The sequence below is a fragment of the Molothrus aeneus genome, chromosome Z (assembly GCF_037042795.1).
Source record: "Molothrus aeneus isolate 106 chromosome Z, BPBGC_Maene_1.0, whole genome shotgun sequence".
Classification (NCBI taxonomy): domain Eukaryota; kingdom Metazoa; phylum Chordata; class Aves; order Passeriformes; family Icteridae; genus Molothrus; species Molothrus aeneus.
Window position 1 is genome coordinate 28358713 of NC_089680.1, and position 23626 is coordinate 28382338.

Consider the following 23626-nt stretch of genomic DNA (forward strand, 5'->3'; position numbering starts at 1 on the left):
ACTCTCAACAGAACCAAAAGGCACTTAAATTACACTTTATGTAATTTAAGTTTTATGTAATATTTAATATGCATAATGTAAGTATAAAAGGAAAATAAGGAAAAACAGTGTGAGGTACACTTCATATTACATAAATATGAAGTTGCTTTGCATAATTATATTAAATGTGCATATTGAAATTCCTGCTATGAAAGTTGTTTCCTTCATGTGCATTACAGTGCATTTTATTTCGTGAAAGTTGGCATAGGGGGATGGCATTGCACTACTATGCAGGTTAGCCACTCCTGGCTGTTTAGAAAGGGTGTTCTAGTGTTTTGAGTGGAAAAAGACAAATAGTTTCATCTGAAAACTCAGGTCTTCAGGTCACGTTTTAAAATATCCAAATTGTGGATTTGTTGACCAGTTAAGCATGTATTCCAGTCACAGAAACAAATCTTAAATTTAGTTAATTGTTTATGTAAAAATAATCCTTGGCTGTGCAGATAGAGTGCGCTATTAGTGTAGGCTTATTTGGTTAGGATTTTCAGCCACCAAATCCTTTGGCTTGATTTTGCTATTACTAAAACCATTTGGAGCATAAGGGTAGCATTAAAATGTTTTGAATCTTCTTTTCCAGGTATCTTTCAGTCCAGTATTTTTATCTTACCATCTTGTCTCCCAGAAACATTTGTGGCAAATAGTAAAAGCACACATTGGCTCTACTTAAAAGTCTAGTAAATGTCAAGTAAAAATGTATATTGAGTTTATTAAGCCCCATCACACCTTGCTGCATGGAAGCTCTTCAGCTGAGTAACCAAAAAATTATTGAAGGATTAATTTCTCCTGCACTGGCTCTACATATTTTCTTTGTAATAGTCTGAAAAAGCATATGTTAGGTTCTCCATATATGTATACTATGTACATGATAGAGTTGTAATCTATTCTAGTATAATTTTGTATTTATTTTTTACTAAAAATTATTAATGTATTTAGTATTTTGGCATACAACAGGTATTAAATCATTTGCCCTTTGAATATAATGACCTTTTGGAATTTATTTCTTTGTATAATCCTTAGATTTTTTTTTTAACTATACTGTAACTGGCACTTCTTTCATTATGTTGTCATGACAACAGATGCATCTCGAGTACTGCCAGAGTTTGGAGAAGTTGAAATATCTTCTCTGCCAGATGGTACTACCTTTGAGGACATCAAATCACTACAGAGTCTTTATCGAGAGCACTGTGAGGTATTTCCTATAAACCATTTATTTTCAAAATTTTATGACTTTTACTGAAGGCCAGTACAGGAGAATAGTGTCCAATATATTGTAGCCATGATAGTGGCATGTGACTTTCCTCACAATATTTTACTTATCTCAACAAAAACGAGAGCAAAAAGGGTTTTCTGAATGATCCCCTTTACAGGGGAAAGAGTAATATGTAATAAATACTGAGAATAAAATGTTATTACATGTACATTTTTCAGAATGTTAGACTTTAGATTGTGTATGGAGATATTTGGTTTAGTCAACAGCAAGTGTAAATCAGGTTAGATTATAATTTTCTTTTATTTTTAAAATCAGTAACATTTTTCTTGTAGCAAAGAAACATTTAGACATTTAAACCACATTTGATACTTAGCAATATGTCTTTTAAAATTATTTTTGAAGGTGCTTCCAACTTAGAAGGCATTATGAGAAGGAGTAATGTGTCAGGTTTACTTTTCTATTTGCAGTAGCAGTAAATATTTTCTGTGCCTAAACTACTCTGATATGTTTACATAGTAAACATAGGCCATACTAGTTCCCAGAGGCTTCCATGCAAGCCTTATGCAAGTCTCTGTGCACAACAGTTTATAGTGCTGGATAATTTATGGGTATCAAAGATAATAAAACAGGTACCATTTAACTTGAGAAATATACAGTTTGCCTTGATTCCACTTTGTGATGAAGGAAAAGAGCTGTAGATCTAGTTGGAGTTGGGAGTGGAGGGATTCTGGATAAAAGACAATATGATCTCATCTTTCATTTTTTCAGGCAATACTGGATGTGGTTGTTAATCTTCAATTCAGCCTGATAGAAAAATTATGGCAAACTTTCTGGCGCTATTCTCCTTCTGCTCCACCTGATGGCACTCCTGTTAATGAACCAAGGTCAGTAAATGTTTCTCTATGTTTAATGTGTCTCATGATAGTGTAAATGTGAAATTATAAAAATCATATTAGTTTTAACATAGTAATTTTTTCTCCTATGATTATTTTCCAAATTAAATTTATGTTGTCTGGCAGTTTTGTATAGCTTGGGTGTATGCCAAAGGTCAGTCTTGAAACAGTTGTGTCATCCATGTCCATTTTGCAAGGACAGCTAGAGTGAAGTTGTCCCTTCCCAATATTCAATCCACCACTTCTAAGCCAGAAACATCATTCATATGTCTGCACTATTTATGAGCTTTAGGAGAATTATGGAGACATTTTTTAAATCCATTTCCATGTGAGACAACGTGTAAATAAGTTATATTGGGTGCAACTGAGATATCTGTGACACCTGTATAAAAAAGTACATTTTAACACCCAGGTTTTTACCTGCTGTAAATCATGTAATCATAGAAACTTTAGGTCAGAAAAGTCAAATTCAACTGTTAACCTAGTACTGCCATGTCAGCTGCTAAACCATGCCCCTAGTTGCCATAAATGCATTATCATGTATTAATTTGCTACATTTTTTTTAACACCAGCAATCTGAGCGAAATAGAAAGTCGACTTCCTAAAGCAAAGCTGATTACTCTGTGCAAGAATGAGTCTATTCTGAAATGGATGTGTAACTGTGACCATGTGATGTACCAGGCTTTGGTGGAGATTCTGATTCCTGACGTCCTTAGACCTATTCCTAGTAAGTTCAACATCTGAAACATTTTGTAAAGATTTTTCTTTAAGCATATATATGATGGAAGTGTACTTGTGCCTCATAGGACAGCTTAAGAAAAAATTCTGAAAGTTATACAAAATACTGTATAATTTATCCATACTTTTCTCATGCAAAGAGTTGTGCTGGGAAATGCCTACGACACATATTAGTCTTGGATTAGTCTGGAAGAGAACTGTGGTCTTTTTGATTCCATGTTTGGAGACGTGGTCCTTTATCCCTAACTGCTGAAATCAATTCTAATAATTGTTAAGGCTATGAAAAATTCCTACTCCAATTTATTATTCTAATCTACTGTTTTTCTGTCATACATCCTGCAGGAAGTAGTGAGTGATTGTCCAGTCATATCACCATTACCAGGAGTAGAGCTTTCTTTTCAAATTTAATTTTACTAGAATCTGTCATTGCTCTAGCAATGTATTTTTATGGCTATCTTTGGTAGAAAACAAATTTATGTGAAGTTGAACTTCATGAAGTATTTATTGTGTCACATATACTGTCCAAATGTTATACTGAAATCATGTTAGCAAGCCACTAAAACCCTCATAATTCCTATGTATTATCTTCTTCCAATGAAAAAAACCCACAGTATTTACTTCAAAAAGTTGGATTGATTTTTTTTTTTAATTAGGGCTGTAAGTAGTTTTGCAGGTCACAAAGCTATATTGTCATGCTGTGAACACCTCCTCTGTTATAGTGAGTCCAGCAGTAATAAGTGCTCAGTAAGAATATTTGGTGGTAGTACCTTGCAAAAAAGTTTTATTGTCTTCTTGCTTGCCAGTGGAATAAAATCAAGCTTTAGCAAATTATGTACAATACCAAAAAAAATTGAAACTGGAAATGTATAAAATACGAAGGTTTGCCATTTGCAATGCACATTTTACCTTTTGTTTAAGGAACGGGTAAGTTCTTGGTAGTAATTGGCATAATATGTGCATCTATATAGCAGAATGAAGGAAAAATGTTTTTGCAAATACATGCAATTATTGACAACTTTTACTTGTGTAAATTATTTTACATTGGTTTATATTTAAGGTTTTACTTCTCTAATGACAATACCATTAGGTAGGATTTTACTGTAATATAGTGTATCACCAACAATTAGTCAATAATAAAATCTCCCACAAATTTAATTATAACATTTAATAGGTTGAATGAAAACTCTCACTTGCAAAAGCAAGTTAATTTCTGAATAAAAAGGTGGTGCAGGCAGTTTTTCATTAAACTTGATCCTCTCCTTTTCAGTTGCTTTTCCTGTAAAGCCTGGCAGTCTCTAGAGAGATGTTTAAATGACAACATGCTGTCTTCCTGCTTTGCTTTGTAAAATGCATTGGGCATTGCCAATACAGGATTTCAAGAAAATGGGCAAAATCAATTAATATCAATAACTAGATGCATCGTGTCCTTTTCATGCTATTTCTTTCTTTCTAGAATTAACAGTCATATTTGAATAATTGATCCCTACTGTGTTTGACATTCCTGTTTTGGGGATGGTCATCAAACTGTTGGATTCAAATACCTCATCTGATCCCAGGACAAATTCATCTCAAGAGACTTTTTGTGAACAGTCCAGTGTTTTTCTGCTCAGAATTGCACTCACTGAGCTACCTTTAGAAGGCAGCTAACACATTATCTTACTTTATCCTTTTAGGACCAGCTAACTAAATGGCTTTTTTTTAGCACCTTTCCTTTAAATGGTGGGCCATCCAAGTTTCTTCTTCTCTGTTAAATGGTTCAAATATTACGATTTTTTAAACTCCCGCTTTTGAATAAAAGTATTTCCAGTGATTAAAAGAGACTAAAATAATGGGTTAAGGTTGAATATAACAAAAATGCAGCTGGGTGAATCATTCTCTGTGGGAAAATAGCAGTTTGTAGGAAAGTTTGGACTCTGTAGAGGTGCTGTTACTATCAATGCTTCATTAAAGGCATGTTCATGATTTTTTTTGAATAAATGGGAAGATAGCAGCAGCTGCTGCTCAAAACAGGGAAAAATATTAATTTGAAAAGGGCTTGAAGAAAGCCCTTTTTTTTGTTTAGATCTTTAGTATTTTTTCTTTTAGACAAGTCCTATTGTTGATACATATTACTGGACTAGAAAAAAAAGACTGTTGAGGAAAAAATTGTTTTATTTTTAACTTCTGTATTAAATTTATCAGCTGAAATATTTCGCACCCACAGAATGAGTGAAGAATTGCTGGGTATAAAACAGCAAATTCAATTTCCTAAGAAAGTGAAATGCTGTCCATTGGAGTAAGGAATAAAGAACATAATTATCTAGTGTCCTGTTATGTTTTAGAGTGGACATCTTGCATCTTCACATATGGCAGAATGGACTGAAACAAATTTGATTGTGAGTTAATTTCCATGATAGGTGGAGAATTTATGCAAAGTACATTTCCATGCCATATTACACAATTCCAGACAGACAAAATATTGAAGTACTGGAAAGACTGTAAGGCTCAGTTTTGTACAAGTCAGGGGGGTTTTGGTTCAGAAGTCAAGCTTTTTAGGTGCTTATGCAAATCAAACTTTCTGTAACTGCCATTGCCATATCCTTTAGTGTGTGACTAGGAACACTTAATGGTTTAGGCCCTTTGCACCAGGCTTATCATACGAAGATTCTTTGAAAGGGTTCAGATGAACTTACAAGTTAAAGGATATAGGTGCTTATGGTTTTGGTAATGGCTACATGTGTACTTAGGGATATGAGAAAAATTCTGTATTTAATATATCTCCAAAGGTCATTAGAAATTCATGATGGCTCTATACTGATGCTTGATTAGCTACTTTAGCTATTTTGTTTCTTCAGAACTTAGAATTCCTTTTATTTGTTCCTTTTTCTTTCTAGTTAAAGGCCTTTCTTAAGGCCTGAGCTGCTTTTCTGTACTTATTTTTAAAGGAGATCAGCATTACAGTGCTGCAAATAATTTTTTAACATATATATAAATACACTTGGGTAAAAAAGAGTCATGAGAACACTCGAAGTGAAAAAATGGTAATGTTTTTCTTAAATGTCTAAGTACTATTCATACAGTATTTACATTATTACTTCCATCTTGTCTGGTAGGTAAGAAAATGTGAATGAATACACAGTCAATTAGTAAGTGCGCAGAAATAATTTACAAAGCAACACAAGTGAACTAGGGGATTGACAGGGTTGAAGAAAAAAGCTTGTTCTTCACATGTAAACCTGATACTATAAGAGGGCTCAGCTAACACAGATATTTTGTAAGATCAAATTGTGATCAGCTAAGCATTCAAAGGTGTGGTGAATTATAAGAATTAGCAATATAGATTTTACTGCTTCTGACTGCAAGTTTAAAGACATGTGAAAAAGATATCACAAAAAATATAGTTTCTCTTTTAGTAAATTCACATTTCTGGTAGAAAGCTTTATTTTAAAAAGGTATTATAAAAAAAAGATATTACTTCCTTAGGTTTTTTCCTCTTCACTTTGGTAGTTGCTTTCATTCTCTAGTAGTCTTCAGAAACCTTTAGTTTTTTTCTTTTTTTTGCCTATTTTTTGCAACAGTTCAAGTGTAGTGCTGTTATGTCAATGTGCAAGGTTTAGGCATGGGAAAGCTGGGTTTCTATCACTCAGAAGATACGATTTTATTTTTTCCAGATACTCTTCCTTGGGACAATACTTCCTGTCCTCCTCTTTTGAAAAATTAAAATTTCTGGTTTTAGTAATGCAGAGTGCTATAGGGGTTTCTTCAGTATCTCTCTAAATCTGTCAGCCATTCAGCATTTCTGTGGATGCTATAGAAAAGAAACAAAAATGCACACAGATTTCACAGTCATTTGAATAATTTCACTTTCTGTCAGTGAAACACATTCCTATATCTTGCTTATTGATGATATCCTTAAGGACTGCATGTGAATGGAATTTATTCTTTAAAACTCAATTAAGCAACAGTATGACATAGTTTAAGATTAATTTGGACTTATTTGAGGAAACTGCAATATTCCTATAAGTGGATTTTTCCCCAGACTTTTGCTTTTTTGAAAGAGGTGTCTAGGTAAAATGGAAAGCTGAAAATTTGTGATGGAAAATTCCACTACAACTACTGCAATTGGTGTTGTTCTTGTATAGGAGTGCCCCCAACAATGCTGCTAAGTCACAAATTTCTTTGGAAGATTGTCTGGTGAGGAAGTCGGAATGTTTATTAAACCAAAAGTAAAAAGAATTATTACATTATATTATTAACACATTATTGTGTAAACTTTATCTCAGTGAGGTATTTTGAACCTAGAGTAGATTTGTCTAATAAATAAATGCAGCAGACCTGAAAGTTGGGTACAGAGCTCTGGGGATGCAAAGCGTTTCAGGATGGGTGTACTGCTTTCTTTTCATTCTGTTTTTATTCTCCAATGTGCAGGTGCCTTGACCCAAGCCATTCGCAATTTTGCAAAAAGCCTTGAAGGTTGGCTTTCAAATGCCATGAACAATATTCCACAGAGGATGATACAAACCAAGGTAGATGAAACTTAAACAACTATTCTTGCAGGGCAAACCAAGTGGGCAGTAGCATCTAAAAGGAGAAGCATTTTAACATCAATGCTAAATTTCATGTTTAGCATCAAGCATCAAGTAATGGCAGAGGAAGTAATATTATTTGATCTGCTACATGGTATAATTAAAATATGAGGACCCATTAATACACACTATTAAAATGAAAGTCAAGACTCAATCTGTAGAATTAATCTTTGGCGCACAATATTTAAAAATAATAAATTTCTTCATAGGTTGCCGCTGTAAGTGCCTTTGCCCAGACTCTGCGAAGATACACATCTCTTAATCACCTGGCTCAAGCAGCTCGTGCTGTGCTTCAAAATACTTCTCAAATCAACCAAATGCTCAATGATCTCAACCGTGTTGATTTTGCCAATGTTCAGGTAAAATTTAGTTTTGAATAGCAGGGGGTTTTTAATTTTGATTTCTTCTATGATTTTGAACATTATTGTAAGGCATCATTCGATCAAGAAAGACAAGTGCTAATATTTTGCTCATTCATATGCATTGTGACTCAGTCCAAATGTGACAGCTTATGCTTTAGGAAAGTCAGAGCTCAGAACCATTACTTGTTTCAATTTGCTCTCTTGAAATGCACATATTCTTCCAACTTCTATGCAAATGTAGAGCAAATACCTTCTTAGAATGGGTACTATGAATCGTGTCTCACTAATAGCAAAAATTATATTTTAGGATTAGAACTCAGTAGCGTATCTTCTGAATGTCTCTAAAGTTATTAAATGCATAGCATTTTCAGTAGAGACTGTCTCCATACATTAGTATTAAAACTCCATACATTAGTATTTTTTTTCTACGTGCTTCTGCCTAAATTTACAAGATCTCCTGAATAATGGATTAGATTAGTATGGTTGGAACCTATAGAGTATAAATTCATGTTTTTACTAAGCCTAATTTTTCCAGATGTTTTTGCTTGTCTGAGGAAAAATAGTTTTGTCCTTTCGGCCAGCAAAGTGAAAGGTTTCGGATTCTTGGTAGTTCTCTGTTTCTCTTAGTTGTAAAACAGTGTTTTAATGTACTTGTTAACACACTTAACAGAAATCTAGTCAAGAGTTCTTGACCAAAGATACATTATATTAAGTACAGTAATATGTTGACATGGATAAAGAGTCTGTGAATGAGATATTAACTTGGCTCATGACGACTAAAGTTTAAATGGAAATGGCTTGCAGTTAGTGAGCTGTCATTTTTTTCTCATTTTCTGAATTTAACAGTTAACTTTATTTAAACTTGGTAACACTGACTAAATTGCTGATTGCTGCATAGTGTGTTTCTCCACTTGTATGCAGCTTATGTTGTCTTTAAGTGATATGTAATCTATTACTGTGTAGAGTCAGCAAACAATCCTTGTTTGCATACAAAGTTTCTTTTATAAGACCAACCATATAACAGGATTTGTCTTTAAACTTAACTTCTTCAGAACAAAAGGAATGTTGCACTTGATTTCTCTCTACATTTTTTATTACTTTAGTCCCCTACATTTGACTCTTCTTCTTGCTTGTCCTGCCCAGAAAAAAATTACAAGATATAAGTATTTCAACAGAAAAATTACAAAATTGGAAGCCTTTTTTCACAAATGAATGTGGGAGACAGGAAACTTTTTTGTTTACATTGTTTGTTCTAATTTCTTTATTTGATGTCTGATCTTTCATGCTATACTTTTCCCACCTATTTGCTTTCAACAAAATTACAATAGATTTAAAATAAAAAAAAAATCTTAGTCTGTCTAGTAAGTGAGTCCAGTCTCTTTCATCCATTGAACAGCTTAACCTTTGAGATACAATTACCTTGTGTGCTTTGGCTTATGTATTATCAATTCAAGAGCTGCCATGTACTATAACAGGAGCAGGCTTCCTGGGTGTGCCAGTGTGATGACAACATGGTTCAGAGACTCGAAACAGATTTCAAGATGACTCTTCAACAGCAGAGCACTCTGGAGCAGTGGGCTGCCTGGCTTGATAATGTAATGATGCAAGCATTGAAACCCTATGAAGGAAGACCCAGCTTTCCTAAAGCAGCACGGCAATTTCTGTTAAAATGGTCTTTCTACAGGTAGCATTTAATAGATTTTAAAACATTCTAACTATTCTATTAATTGCTAAATTGTGCATTGTAATGAAGTTGATAAATCTAATATTAACCAGTGGTTTGATACATCATGAAAAACATGGGGTTTTTTTTAGAGGACTTCTGTTATTAACCTTGAACTCAGGGCTATCAGCAAATGAACAGGGACCTAAATGGCCCTAGTTTATTATTTTAAAGGCCATCTGAAAATGAATGCAGGTGTAATTTTGTCCAAAGTTAGAAACATACTATGAATTGTTTTGGTTAAAAAACTACGCAGTTATTAAGTCACTGTTTTTAGTATTACTTACTAAAACATTGTGGCATCAATGTTTATTAGATAAGAAAGGCAAAAGCTGTTTTTAATATATGAAAAGAACATTAAGACAAGCATTTCATGTTAGCTGCTTATTGAAACAGTTATCAGAGTAAACCTTGTTCTTTGAACCTGACTGTAGCGACTTCTTGCTGAAGATATGAAGACATAATATGAACACACAATAAGTCTATATTTTTTTAATTTTAAGTTTCAAAACTTTTTAAATTCTGGCAATTAAAAGCATTGCCATAGAAAGACTGACACAACAGATATTATTTAAGCAACAGTTTCTTTAAAAACAAATCGTTTTCTTGCCATTTTAGTTGTTTATGTTTTCAACAAAGTTTCTTTCAAGTTAAGTTTTACATTTGTTCAATTAGTGGTAGTTATGCATAGGTCAATACCAAAACCAAACCAGTCTGGTTATTTCCTATGTGGTGTTCAACAGTACGTTCTGAGAAAGGAGAGAAGCAAATGATTGCCCTTTCCTGGTCATCCCATTAAATCAGACATTTGAGGATAATGTTACTTTTGAGAATATTGGTTTTGAGGTGAAATGTCTGTCTACATGGGTAAATGTTAAAATGGCTGTGACATACAATACATAAACATATATATATTTTTTATTTTCAAATAGCTCAATGGTGATTCGGGATTTAACCTTGCGCAGTGCTGCTAGCTTTGGCTCTTTTCATCTGATCCGCTTGCTTTACGATGAATACATGTTTTACTTAGTAGAACATCGTGTTGCTCAGGCAACAGGAGAGACACCTATTGCAGTTATGGGAGAGGTAAGATAATATGTAAGAGACTAGATTGATAGATTTAGTGATGATTGGAGAAAGTGTTTTTGCACATTTTTAGGCATGTATGTAGAATGATCGGATGTTCTGCAGTATTACAATAGACTGAGTTACAAATATTTACAGTGGTTTCAAACTTGTTTAACTGGTTCATTGTAGGAGTATTAAAATAACGTTGAATTCTTAAAATCAGTTATTTCTAAATGAACTTACTCTTTTATGAATCTGCACACAGATTCATATGCGTAGTTTAAAAAACGTTGATCAACCTGCAGCCATTTTCCACTTTTTGAGATCTGAATATTTTATGTGAAAATAAAAAAGGGCATAGTAATAGGAAAATGTTACTTCTGTGGATCTGTTTACATGCATTTGCACACATAATTCCCACACAAAATGTATACCCTCTTTGACATAAGAAGTCTGGTTTACATGCAGAATTTTGGCTTGTACAGACCTGTCCACATACCAGTGCAGACAGAGAGGTTTGCAACACATTGGATTTTCATACAGTTGTTTCAAAGACTATTGGCTTATTAAAGAAGATCTAGAGTCTCAAAGCACAACTATTTTTTTATACTCAGCTATGGCATTTGCAAGGCAAAGTTTCTCTTATCCCTCTTCTTTTCAGTAGTTCATCTGGCATTTTATTTTGAGTGAGACAGTAAGGAAAGCATGAACTGTCCCAAAATAATAATGTTTCAAAGGTGCTGGAAAATGGATATATTTGAAAATATGCTAAATCATTAATAGGAAGGATTTGTTACATTTTTACACTTGCAAGTCACTCTATCATGTTCTGTGTTACCTATAAATTGCAGGTAATTTTGCTAGTTGAGTTGTCATTTTTCCCACAAGATATATTGATAGGCTTATTAAATATTATAAAGAGGTAATATACTTTCAAGAGAAGTTGGAAGGTGTCTCAGATTGCTTTGTCAAATTATTTTATATCATGTGTCATGACATGTTTCAGAAAAATTAAATAATTTTTCTGCTTAGTAGAAAGACCCACCATCAGTATAGATGCTCTTACATTTCTTGTCTTATATTTGCAGAAAGTACTACACAAGTATGCAGTTACTACATTTTTCTTGTCTCAGCAGACTTTACATGATAAAGACATAAATGTAGCATAGGGCCTCTAAAAAGTTTATGAGACTGAATATGGAAATACTATGAGGGAGTAAGTATTGCAAAATTTTTGGAGGTGAGGGGCAGAATAGAAGTAATACATGAAATGCATGTCTTCTTATGTTTCTGTGTATTCAATGGCTGAAATAAAATGAGGAAGTCCAACAAGCACTGTAAAACAGTATAAACTGGTTGCAGCTGAGAAAAGCCTTCTCGTACTTCTCCCTTCCTCTCCTGTCCTACCCTTGGACACAGGTGTTGGCAAAATTCTTCTGGAAAAGACTAGTATCATCATTTATGGCTAGAAATGTATCTATGTAAACAATGTGCTTTTCATTTGATATCCACTGGTGGCATTTTACTCTTCCAAATTTCACACAAGAGAAATGGAGGAAGGAAAGGGAAGAAGGTTTCTAACTCACATGCAGCTTCTTTTAAAAGCTCTGGATTTTGATGTAAATCAGTTAACAGGTTATAAACCCTTTCTCAGCAGTGCCTTTCATCTGCCTTCCAGGTAGATTAACAACACTGTGACATACTTCATTTTGCTCAAGCACAATTAAAATGGTGCCTGGGAAATTTTAAAGAGAGTTTTTTGTTATAATATTGGCAGTTCAGAATGAATATCCACTATAATTTATGGCCTTATAAGACATAGAAATAGCTCACTTCAAACAACAAAGGCCCTGAGAAGGCAATCTTTAAAAAGGTTGTATTTCTCCATTCTAATTTTTGAGGGTTTACTTAGTGATAATTGTCTTAATAAGCACAAGACTGAAATGGAATGAGAAATTGTTCTGCTATGGCTATGGCTGCAGCTAAGATCATGCATTTGAATGAATGCATCAAACCAGTGAAGCACAGATTTCCTACATCATAGATATTCTATGTCCACATTTGCTTAAGACTGTGTCCATTTTTTAATTGTTTATTTTGCAGTTTGGTGATTTAAATGCTGTGTCCCCTGGAAATATGGATAAAGGTAAGCATTTCAGTATCTCCAGGGTATAATTCTGTTCAGAGCTAATGCGTCTCTGAGCAAAATAAATCGTTATGTTTTAAAAACACAAGTCAAACAGAATTTAGAGCTGTATCATCCTATAAAGTGCATGTATATGCTGTATGGATACATTGATATAATACAATAGCTGTGCCTGTAATGTGCCACATGTAATAATGACTGGAATATCATAGGTTTGTTTTACAGTAAGAATATTTTGAAGATGTTTAGTATTGTCACAAAGAAATACTCAAATTTTTATGCAAATTTTGTTATATCTAATAGGATGCAGGAGGGTAACAGCTGTGGAAAGAAAGACAAGAATAAGCTTATGGATATTTAACTGTAGTGAATGTTTTGCTAAGTCAAGAAGCAGAATTGTATGCAAGTAGTCAGGGAAAAATTAGTTCCTTAAATTCTCTTCCTGCTCTATTTTGACATGCATTCTTATACTGACTACTTGAGTGATTTGGGGTGATTTGACCTCAGAACTCAACTAGTGAATATAAGAATGTTTGTCAAAATTTGGGGTCAAGTGACCACAACTCTCCTCGCCTCAGTTTCCCTATCTATACCTAAAAGTAACAACTCTTGTTCATCGTGTTTAGGAAATGAGACATTTTCCAATATGAAGTTAACATTATTTGTTAGACCTTTTGAGATTCCAGGCTTTTTTTTCACATTAAAAGTGTGTAGCTCAAGTGATGAAACCTGAATCTGTTTATCTATTTGAGATAACAGTTGACTTCTTTTCCATTAAAATTTTAATTTTCAGTTTATGCTTTATCAGATTGCTCCCCTGTATTTCAACTATTACGTACAAAATAAAGAGCCTTGTATTAGAAACTTCTCCTTTGTGGTAGTTACATGCTGGTTTGTTTGTGCAGATGAGGGCAGCGAAGTTGAAAGTGAAATAGATGAAGAGCTGGAAGAAAGTGGAGAGCCGCAAGCTAAGAGGGAGAAAACAGAGCTAAACCAGGCATTCCAGGTGGGCTGCATGCAGCCAGTGCTTGAGAGTGGAGTACAGCAGAACCTCCTGAACCCAATTCATAATGAGCACATTGTTGCAACTACTCAGACTATCAGACAATGCAGTGCTACTGGAAATACATATACTGCAGTCTAATGTGAAACTTCCTCTGGCCTCCAACACACGCCCCATTGCATTAGCTGTTTAGGTTTAATATGAAAAAGAAAAAAAAAAGAGAATAAGTCCGAAGGTTGACTGTTGTCAAATATAACTGTTCTGATCATTATTTTGTTGGAGTTGTTGAATGGAATGGGTGTATGTATTTTGCCAGGTCTGTTTAGAAACAAATTTTTGTAAACTAAATCATTTTACTTTGGCCACTCAATATGAAGAGGTTTCTTTGTATCAAATGCAAGGAAGATTTTTGCAAAGTTTAATGTTAATGTTTTGTCCTCTTATAATAATTTAATTTTTTTCATAGTTTTAAAAATATTTTAATGTTAATTATTAGTTATTATGCTGATTTCATATAGATAGGTTTTTAATTAGATGCACTTCTGTGAAATATCAAAAGAACTGTTTTCTTTGATTTACACTGGAGGCATACTTATTTGACAGCAGATGTATCAAATTTGTTATAAAAGGTGCTTTTCATCGTACTACGAGAAGACACTATTTTGATAAAATTGTGAGTATTCAGGGGGATTTTTTGTAATAATGCTGGAGGGTTGAGAAGATCTCCTCGTTTCTTCCTGTGAGGAAGAAGCTGTTTAAAGACAGAATTGTATCAGAATGTGGTAATCTGTATGGCATAAATGTACCTAATTATCTGAACATGATGTAAACAATGCAAGCTTCATTTAAAATCAACAGTTTCAGATATTATTTGCATACCAGTTCCTCTGTTTTGAAGACTACTGATTCTATAGGTGAGGCCACTGAACTGATGCTTTTGATTGTTCAGTGGCACTGTAGTTGTTAGAAACTGAAGCTAAAAAAGAAGTGACTTGATTATTGTTAATTTTATGTGTATGTGCTACTTATGCTGAACTGGACATACAGGAAAACATTCCATTTGGATGACTTTCTTCTATTCCAGGTCTTTTCCTACTAGTGGTTCAATCTGCTGCTCTTAGAAAAGATGATTTATAGAATGCAAGGAATGTAGCAACCTGCATCATTTTCCTTTCAAAAACATTTCCTTGTTGTTAAAGTGGATTTAAATTTTTACAAAAATTAGACAAGGCAGTGTAACTGGCACACCTCACTTGTACCTATTCCCAATTGTGTAGAATTTGAATAGGTGGCTAGATGGACCATTGCCATTTAAGAATGTACATCAGGGATCATTGTACCTCGGCTATTACATGGTGCCTTAAACAGAACTGAAGCTAAGACTTAGTACTTTCTGTTATTCTTAACTCTTAAATTAATTCAACAAGGTGTGCCTGTCATTTTCAAATTCCCTAAGAAGTAAGGACAGGTTACACAGCCTTCAAAAGAATAAAAGGATTTTTTTATTATTAAATAATTTTAATATCCCTCTTAGAATGACAATAGACCTATTTTTTCTCGTTTCTAGCTGGATTTCACTTTAATAGAAATAAAATTTGCTTGGGAATTTGGAAAGCAAAACTAGCTTTAATACCAACTTCAAATGTCAAAATAGATTGACCATAGTCCCAAGCATGATTATATATTTTCTAAACCCTTGCCTACTTTTAATTTTAAAAACTAAAAAGAAATAAATGAGCAGGTACATAATGCAGTGCATGTTTTCAATTTCTATATTTTGTGGTGTATCAGCCAGATATTACATTTTAATGGTTAAATAATATCAGTTTATAGAGACCATATTAATTGACATTAAAGAACTCAAGTTTTTCTTCAAAAACATTTCATTATGCAGACACATGAATTTACTACACTAAAGTAGAAGAATTAAATAAGAAAAAAAATCCAAAAAGTGAATGAGAACACAAAAAGATCAACTTTATAGGAAAGACTGTGTAAAAAAAAAAATAGGATTCTTTTATTCTGGTTTATCTAGTGTGTCTGGAAATGACTTTAAAGTCATATATACCAAATGGGAGAAGAGCATGTAAAATGGAAGTTTATTTATAGCAAACAAGTTTGTTGCTAGAGTTTACATATGCTCCAAATACAGCTGCACATAAACTAAATGTCCTAACATTACTGGTGCACAAAAAAAAATTTAATTCCTCTGCAGAATTGTGAACCCATCCAGCTCATTCTGTGTAGGCATAATTCCTACCAATGTCAGTAGATGGCTTTTGCCTCAGTAAAAAGTAAAAGTGACATTTATATTCATTATTTCTAAACTCATAAATGCACTGAATCTCATTTTAGATTTTGTTGTCACATATATCACTCAGTGTGTCCTGATTTTTCCTTAGAAATCAGCACATCTGTACCCTTCACCAAAAATGCTAAAACTAAGCTGTGATAAATATTTACTCCCCTTCATTGTGCATTATAAGATGTTTACAAGTAAAATAAAGTGAAATAATTCAACTTTTTTTCATTTTCAGCTTTTTTTAATACAGTAGTAGTTGTTTTAATTTTTGTGTTTGTTTGTGTTTTCTTATTCTTTCTTGGTTTAATGTTGAATATGTTGTTGCTGAGAAAAGAGTACAATTGTAAAAGGTAAATCTAGATTGCTGAATATAGTGGGATTTGAGTATCTTTCATTGTTTAGCTTTCCACTCCGCTCAGTTGTTAAATGTCATCAAGTGAAAAACAAAACTGAAAAAAATCTGAATACAAAAAATGGAGTGTATTTCATAGCTTCTAAAAACAATGAATTATCAAAACAAATTGGAACTTTCACAGGTTCAGAAAACTGACTGGAGTCTGTATTCTTACTCTTAAATTCTAAAGATTTTACCAAGGTTTTTTAGAGCAACTATCTTACTGTGTTGTAAACTTACAGATTTGGGAGTCTTTTGTTTTGTTCTTACTGAAATTTCAATCAAACGCTTAGATAAAACATTTTGCACACCCTTGCTCTTTAATAGCTGGGTTTTAGTACTTGTTGAAGTAGAGAGATGCGAATACCTCAGTGTGTATTCTGTAATGTGTAGCGTGCGGCTGCATTGCCACACCAGCTCTGACGTCTCTGGTCAATGCTATGGAGAGGTGTAGTGTGTGTCCACAGGGTAGACATTATGAGAGTTGACATGATTTATGTGTTTTATCTAATCTTGAAATGGAATCCAGAATAATTATTTTAGAGGCATTTCCCCCATTAGCACAAAATAGCACAGTGACAGTGTGGGGGAAGAGGTCTTGTTGAACTACCTTTTCAAAGCACAGGGCCCAATTTTCAAAAGTTTTACATATGTTAAAGTGTTTTGTTACATTTTCATCTTTCTTGTGGTAAATCAGTTTTAAAACATTTTTTTTTCAGGGTTTTTTTTGGTTTTTTTTTTTTTGCTTGTACTGTAGTATGCTCAAAGCACCTTCATTTTTTAAAAGTTCCATAAAAATTTGGAAAATAGATGTTAAATTATTTGCCTATAAAATGATGATTTTAAAGGCATTACTGCCTTTAGTTCAAAAAAATAGGAAAATTAAGTTCTGTCATTCAGGAATGCATAGGTCTATATATAAATTTAATTTAAAGCAAGGTATTTTTAAATATCTGAAACATTTTTTGTTTTATCTTGGTTTCCCTAGGAGAAATGATCTGATATCTTTATCATTCTCACCAACTGACATCTGCACTGTTTAGAAAAAAATCCATGTTAGAGATGTACTGCAATCCAATTTAATTCAGAATGCTTTTACAAAATAAAAGCAACCACTGAGAGCCATAAATGTACTGTCAAAAACCCCAGATTTATTAGTAATATAAGTATACAACAACAATTTCAGAGTTCAAAGTACAAATCTGAGAGAGCAAGATGAATTTCTGAAAATTGGGCCCTTGTCACACTAACAGGACATGCTCTTTGTATACAGTTTAAAGCAAATTGATACATGGAATTCTAGTATCTCTGCTAATTTGTTTGGTGATTTAACAGTGACAATAAAAACTGGAATAGAAGCATAAACACACAGTGCTTAGTTCTAGTACTAGGAAATTAATTTGATATGATGCCTTGCATTAACCCTTTGAGCATTGTAAGTAACATGATGGGAACAAAGATTTTTAGATAATTTAACTAGTTCACTGAGCATATACTTTGAAATAGCTTATAGTGTTGTAAATCTTTTTTTACTTATGTCTAAAGTAAATACTTGCATACAATATGGGGATGTTTTTTATTAATAGGGGCCTCAGTAGATGTAGGCAAAATATTCATTGCCATTTATATGTACTGTGTAATATAGAACAGTACTTCAGCTCCCTGGTTTTCATAACTGCATATATATATATACAAAGAAAATCAAACATGATTCTACAGATAGGAAGTTGTCTACTTTAAGATTCCTTTAGAAGATAAAGGTTCAGAAAATATATTCAGCTATTTTGAAAATTTCCTGAGATAGATTAGTATTGGAATACTCCAGTACTGTAAAAGAGAAATCTTTAGGATTAAAAGAAGGTTTAGTAATAATAAATTTTGCAGAATATTTGAGGTGTTTGCATTGAAATTTTTGGCAGTGTTTGTAAGAAACAGGAACAAAAAGTGCACAATTATGTTAATATTCCTTTTAAAACTCAGTCACTGCAATAATGACTAGCTAGAAGATGAAGGTATTTTATTAAATTTCACATACAAGGGTACAGTTTGGATGGCCCTTCTTGAATGTCAGAATTTTAAAAGCAACTAGAAATTGCACGAGCAAATAATTTTAAAAGCCCCTTTGTTCTTCAAATTAGTGCTTACAGGAACAAGGGAACAAGTGTAGCAGCAAGTAAAGATTCTTTTAACTTAGAGATACTGATGCCACCTTACTAAGTGAGAATACAGTACATTTTCTACTGGTTCCTTGCAATATCAGTCAGCAAACACTAAAGCAGCTTATTTAAGTCTAGCTGAGGGCAAAGAAAAAGGGTATCATTTAAAGTTATTTAAGGGAATTACGTCAGTAGTATAGTGCAAGTAAGTTGTAAACATTTTTAGTCAGTTAATGCAAATTAATGCATAATTAATTAACATAAATGCAATACTCAAAGGGTTTTAATTTAACAACTTTTTTTATTCATAATTTACTGTAAATGCTTCTGAGTTTGCATGCCTTGATCATTGCTGCTAGTGATTTTATGTGCCAGTAGACCTGAGTTTAATTTACCAGTTTAACTAAGAAACAGTAAAAGCCACTTACAAAGTGACTGCCTAGTGTTTGTTTAGAGTAAAATATGCCTTAGTTTGAAAACTATAATTTTAACTCTTGTTTTATTCTGATTTTCTTCTCCTTTTCCTGTTGAAAAAAAAACAAATTGAATTTTGGGATTGGAAGCCCTGAGTAGTTAAATATTTGGTAAGAATTATTCTTGGAGATTGCTCATTAAGGCTGAAATTCACTGTAGAAAACAAGGCCCAGAAAAAGCCTATGGGCATCAAATGAGCCTCACTTAACACTAATTCAGGAAGATGTTCTTTATATGTTCTTAAGCACTTTCTGGTTATGGTGCAAACATCTTACAGGAATTTTCAGTTCTAGATTAATTTTACTCTGAAATAATAAATGTCTTTTTAGGAGGAATTTAGACTTCAGAGGAGCAACCTTGAATGGATTGGGTTTTAACAGGAACTCAGTTCAATTCTTTTTGACTCACTGATGCCAGCAAAAGTTTTTTACACAAAGAATATTTAATGGGTTTCCCAAGTAAAGTTTCCTTCCATACAATATTAAAGTGACTGCCTTGTATTTAAACATTAAATACCCATTTTAAAATAACCCAGTTAAGCAACTTAAAATATGTTGGGAAAATATCACTTTTGTACCAAAGCAAGTTGCCCATTTCCACTCATACCCACTGAAAATTTGGATTTACAGTTAATAACCAATGAGGCTGTTAAAGAAACTTCGAGTGCCTTTCAAAAACTTAGAAAATTGTGCCTGAGGTGGTAAACTTTAATTAGGTTAATTCTAGAGCTACCAATCAGTAATTTTATCATCACTCAGGGCTTTCTTACCTTCTAGGAAACTTCCCTTGTTGCATTTATTTTATACTGTATTTTTTTTAAGTGCCATCATTTAAATTTCACTTAGTAAGTGGCAGATTACATTATCCAGTCCCACAGCACAGAAACATCATAACACTAGGACATATTCAAATTCTTATTTTCCAGTTGACTGAATATATTATGTAAATGAGGTAAGCAACTTTTTGTAGATTGTATGTGTGAGATAATGTAATGTTCTTTTCCAGTTTTTGGGCTACAGTTGAATATACTTTTTAATTATTTAAAGAAGACATCTTTACAGAATAACGTGATGGTTTTTTTTGTATAATGTATTTGATTTTGTAAATACGTATTTCCTGATGTGATTTTTGTGACAAATGCTAAATCTTTTAGTATATAATGTCCTCTCAAAACTGGCAGGAGCTAAATAATAGTTTGTTGGCAATTTGTATTGTGTACTGTACAATAACTGGGGACCTTTTATAATTATAAAAATATATATTAACTTTTAGTGTGTTGTATAAAAAAATGACTGGAACATACTAAAGACAGTAGGATTTTTCTGAATATTTCAGACTTGAACTCAGGCTAGCTTTCTTGTGTTTTTCAAAACAAAATTGTGTCTTGTCTTTTAAAATCAATAAATTTGTTTTCTTGTTACAAACATACCTGAATGGCTTCAGTTCTTGTATAGCTGTTTTGGACTGTTGTATGGTTGATTTTGAGAAAAAAATTACTGCACTTACACTTTTGAAATAAGACCACTTTTTTTTTTTATTTAACAACAACAGAACTAGGTAACAAGTGTGTCTCAGATGGCAAAAACCCCAAGTATTTTGAATCACAGAATTACAGAACTGCTAGGGTTGGAAGGAACCTCTGAAGATCATCTAATCCAGCCCACCCTGCCAAGGCAGGATCACCTAGGAAGTGTCGGTTCAACTTAGTTGCTGTCATACTCCCAGTAAATAGAGACTGTAATGTACTTATTCATTTCAATGTTCACAGTAATTTCCCATTACAGATTTATGTAGTTAACAGCTAACAGTGAGAGGCATGCAGACTCTGGCCTCCAGGAATTAGTGGTGTCAGTTTGGTACCAGCAGAACCTACTTCTGCAATTTTTGCTGTAAATATTCTGCGATATGGTAATGTGTTAGATGTTTTGACAATTTCACAAAACATAGTTGAAAGGCAAATCTTACCTGTTCACATATTCTGTGTGTCTCAAGTATGTGTTGCAGGCACCATATATATTTCATATTATATTTCATATAAAGAAATACTGAATTTTATTTTAATGTGGAGGACCCACCAAGTAGTAGATGCTAGAACATATCAAATAATTATTGGATACCAAAATTAAAACAGGTATTTCACACAGAACTGTGATAAAGGCAGAAGAGTTGCACCCTAAATCTTGTTTTTCTCAGGATGTTCAGCCATAAATTACGGTCCAGTCATTGCCTATTCTTTAATTTCAAATGAAGACCAAAAACTTAGTATAGTACAGTATCGGTGCCTGCATTGCGTTGTACAAGACTACAACTACACCAGTGACCCGCTGCAGCTAAAGAGTCGGGAAATTGGCAAGGTTGGAACAGACCTTCACAGTCACCCATTCCAACTGTCTGCTCAGCACTACCCTTGTCACCCAGAGATCACCAAACCACATCACCAGACCCAGATGCCTCTTGAACACCTCCAGGGACAGTCACTCTACCACCCCTGTGGGCAAACTGTTCCAATCTCTGACCACCCTAACAGTGAAAAAAAATCTCTAGTACCTGAATCTCCCCTGTCTCAGCTTAAGGTCATTTCCTCTTGTCTTCTCACTGCAAGCACAGCAGGAGATCAACCCTTACCTCACTGCAGCCTCCCATCAGGCAGTTGTCGAGAGCATTAAGGTCTATCCTGAGCCTCCTCAAGACTAAATAAACCCAACTCTCACAGATGTTCCTCTGTTAAGGTCCTAAAGCTTTCACAAGCTATGTTGCCATTCTCTGGACATGTTCCAGGAATTCAGTGTCTGTTTTAAAGTGAGGGGCCCAAAACTGAGCACAGGATTTGAGGTGTGGCCTCACCAGTGCTGAGTACAGGGGGACAATCCCTGCCCTGCTCCTGCTGGCCACACCATTGCTGGCACAGGCCAGGATGCCATTGGCCTTCTTGGCCACCTGGGTGGGCACTGCTGGCTCATGTTCAGCTGCTGTCACCAGCACCCCCAGGGCCTTTTCCTGTGGCAGCTTTGCAGCCACTCTGCCCCAGCCTGTGGCACTGCCTGGGCTTGCTGTGACCCAAGGGCAGGACCCAGCACTGGGCCTTGTTGAACCTCACACCACTGGCCTCGGCCCATGGTCCAGCCTGCCCAGATCCCTCTGCAGAGCCTTCCTGCCCTCCAGCAGATCAGCACTCCCACCCAGCTTGGTGCCATCTGCAAACTGACTGAGGAGACACTCAATTGCAACACCCAGAAATTGATAAAGATGTTAAACACAACAAAAAGAGCCCTGGGGAGCACCATTGGTGACAGGCCACCAACTTGATTTAGTTCCATTCACCACCACTCTCTGGGCCTGACCGTCCTGGTAGTTTTTTTACCCACCAAAGAGTCCACTCATCCAAGCCACAAGCAGTTTTCCTAGGAGGATCCTGTGGGAGATGGAGTCAAATGCATTTACTCAAGTTCAGACAGACAACAACCACAGCCTTCCCCTCATCTACTAAGCAGGTTGCTTTGTCATAGAAGGAGATCAGGTTGGTCAAGCAGGACCTGCCTTTTGTAAATCCATGTTTGCTGGGCTTGATCTCCTAGTTGCCCTGCATGTGCCATGTAATGGGCTTCGTGCATCTCTTCCACAGCCTTGCCCTGAACTGAGGTAACTACAGCCCTGCAGAATCATCCTTCCAGCTGTTCTTGCAGACAGGCACTACATTTGTTGATTTCCATTCTTCTGGAACTTTTACAGTAACCAGGACTGTTGGTAGATGATTGAGAGTGGCTTGGCAAGATGTTTTATCAGTTCCCTCATCACTCTGGGTGGATCTCACCAGCACCCATACACTTGTGAGTGTCTAATTGGCACGGCAGGTCACTAACCATTTCCTCCTGCATTATGGGGGCTTCACTCATCTGCCCATCACCAATTTCCAGCTCTGGTAATTTCTCAAACTGGGTATCCCAAGGACAAGTGGGAAAGAAACTAAGACCAGGGCAAAGAAGGCATTAAATACCTCTGCCTTTTCCTCACGCTCTGTCACTCACTACACTGCCCTCTGCATTCCACAAATGCTGAAGACACTCTGTCACCCTCTTTTTGCTATCACTGTGTTTATACAAGCCTTTTTTGCTGTCTTTAACTGCTGTGGCCAAATCAGGTTCTAGTCGGACTTTGACTCCTCTAATCTTCTCCCTATATGATCTTGCAACATCCTTACAGTCCTCCCAAGTTATTTGACCCTCCTTCCAGAGATGATAGATTCTCTTTTTTCTCCCAAGTTCTCTTTAACCAGTCTTTTCCTGATGACTTGTTTTTCTAGACAAGGGGACAGCCTGATCCTGAATATTTAATAATTCCTTTTTAAAGCACATCCAGCCTTCCTGGACTCCTTTGTCCTTCAGGACTGACTCCAAAGAGACTCTGTCAATCCATGTCTTAAACAGGCCAAAGTCTGCTAGATGGAAGTCCAAGGTGGAAGTTCTGCTGGTGCCCCTCCTTACTCCACCCAGTACTGAAAACTGTAATATTTCATGGTCTCTCTGCCCAAGACAGCCACCAACCACTGCATCATC

The 23626-nt window shown here is 34.7% G+C and overlaps 1 protein-coding gene across 1 annotated transcript in view; it reads left to right on the forward strand.

The window, feature by feature from the left end:
- Positions 1-14059, forward strand: part of RFX3 (regulatory factor X3) — a 101890-nt gene extending 87831 nt beyond the window's left edge. The window contains exons 9-17 of the mRNA XM_066568965.1: positions 1116-1228; positions 2018-2133; positions 2715-2869; positions 7288-7385; positions 7655-7804; positions 9283-9491; positions 10463-10616; positions 12702-12744; positions 13650-14059. Coding sequence (XP_066425062.1) covers positions 1116-1228; positions 2018-2133; positions 2715-2869; positions 7288-7385; positions 7655-7804; positions 9283-9491; positions 10463-10616; positions 12702-12744; positions 13650-13888 — 1277 coding nt within the window. The 3' untranslated portion in view covers positions 13889-14059. The remainder of the gene's footprint in view (positions 1-1115; positions 1229-2017; positions 2134-2714; positions 2870-7287; positions 7386-7654; positions 7805-9282; positions 9492-10462; positions 10617-12701; positions 12745-13649) is intronic.
- The last annotated feature ends 9567 nt before the right edge of the window (positions 14060-23626 follow it).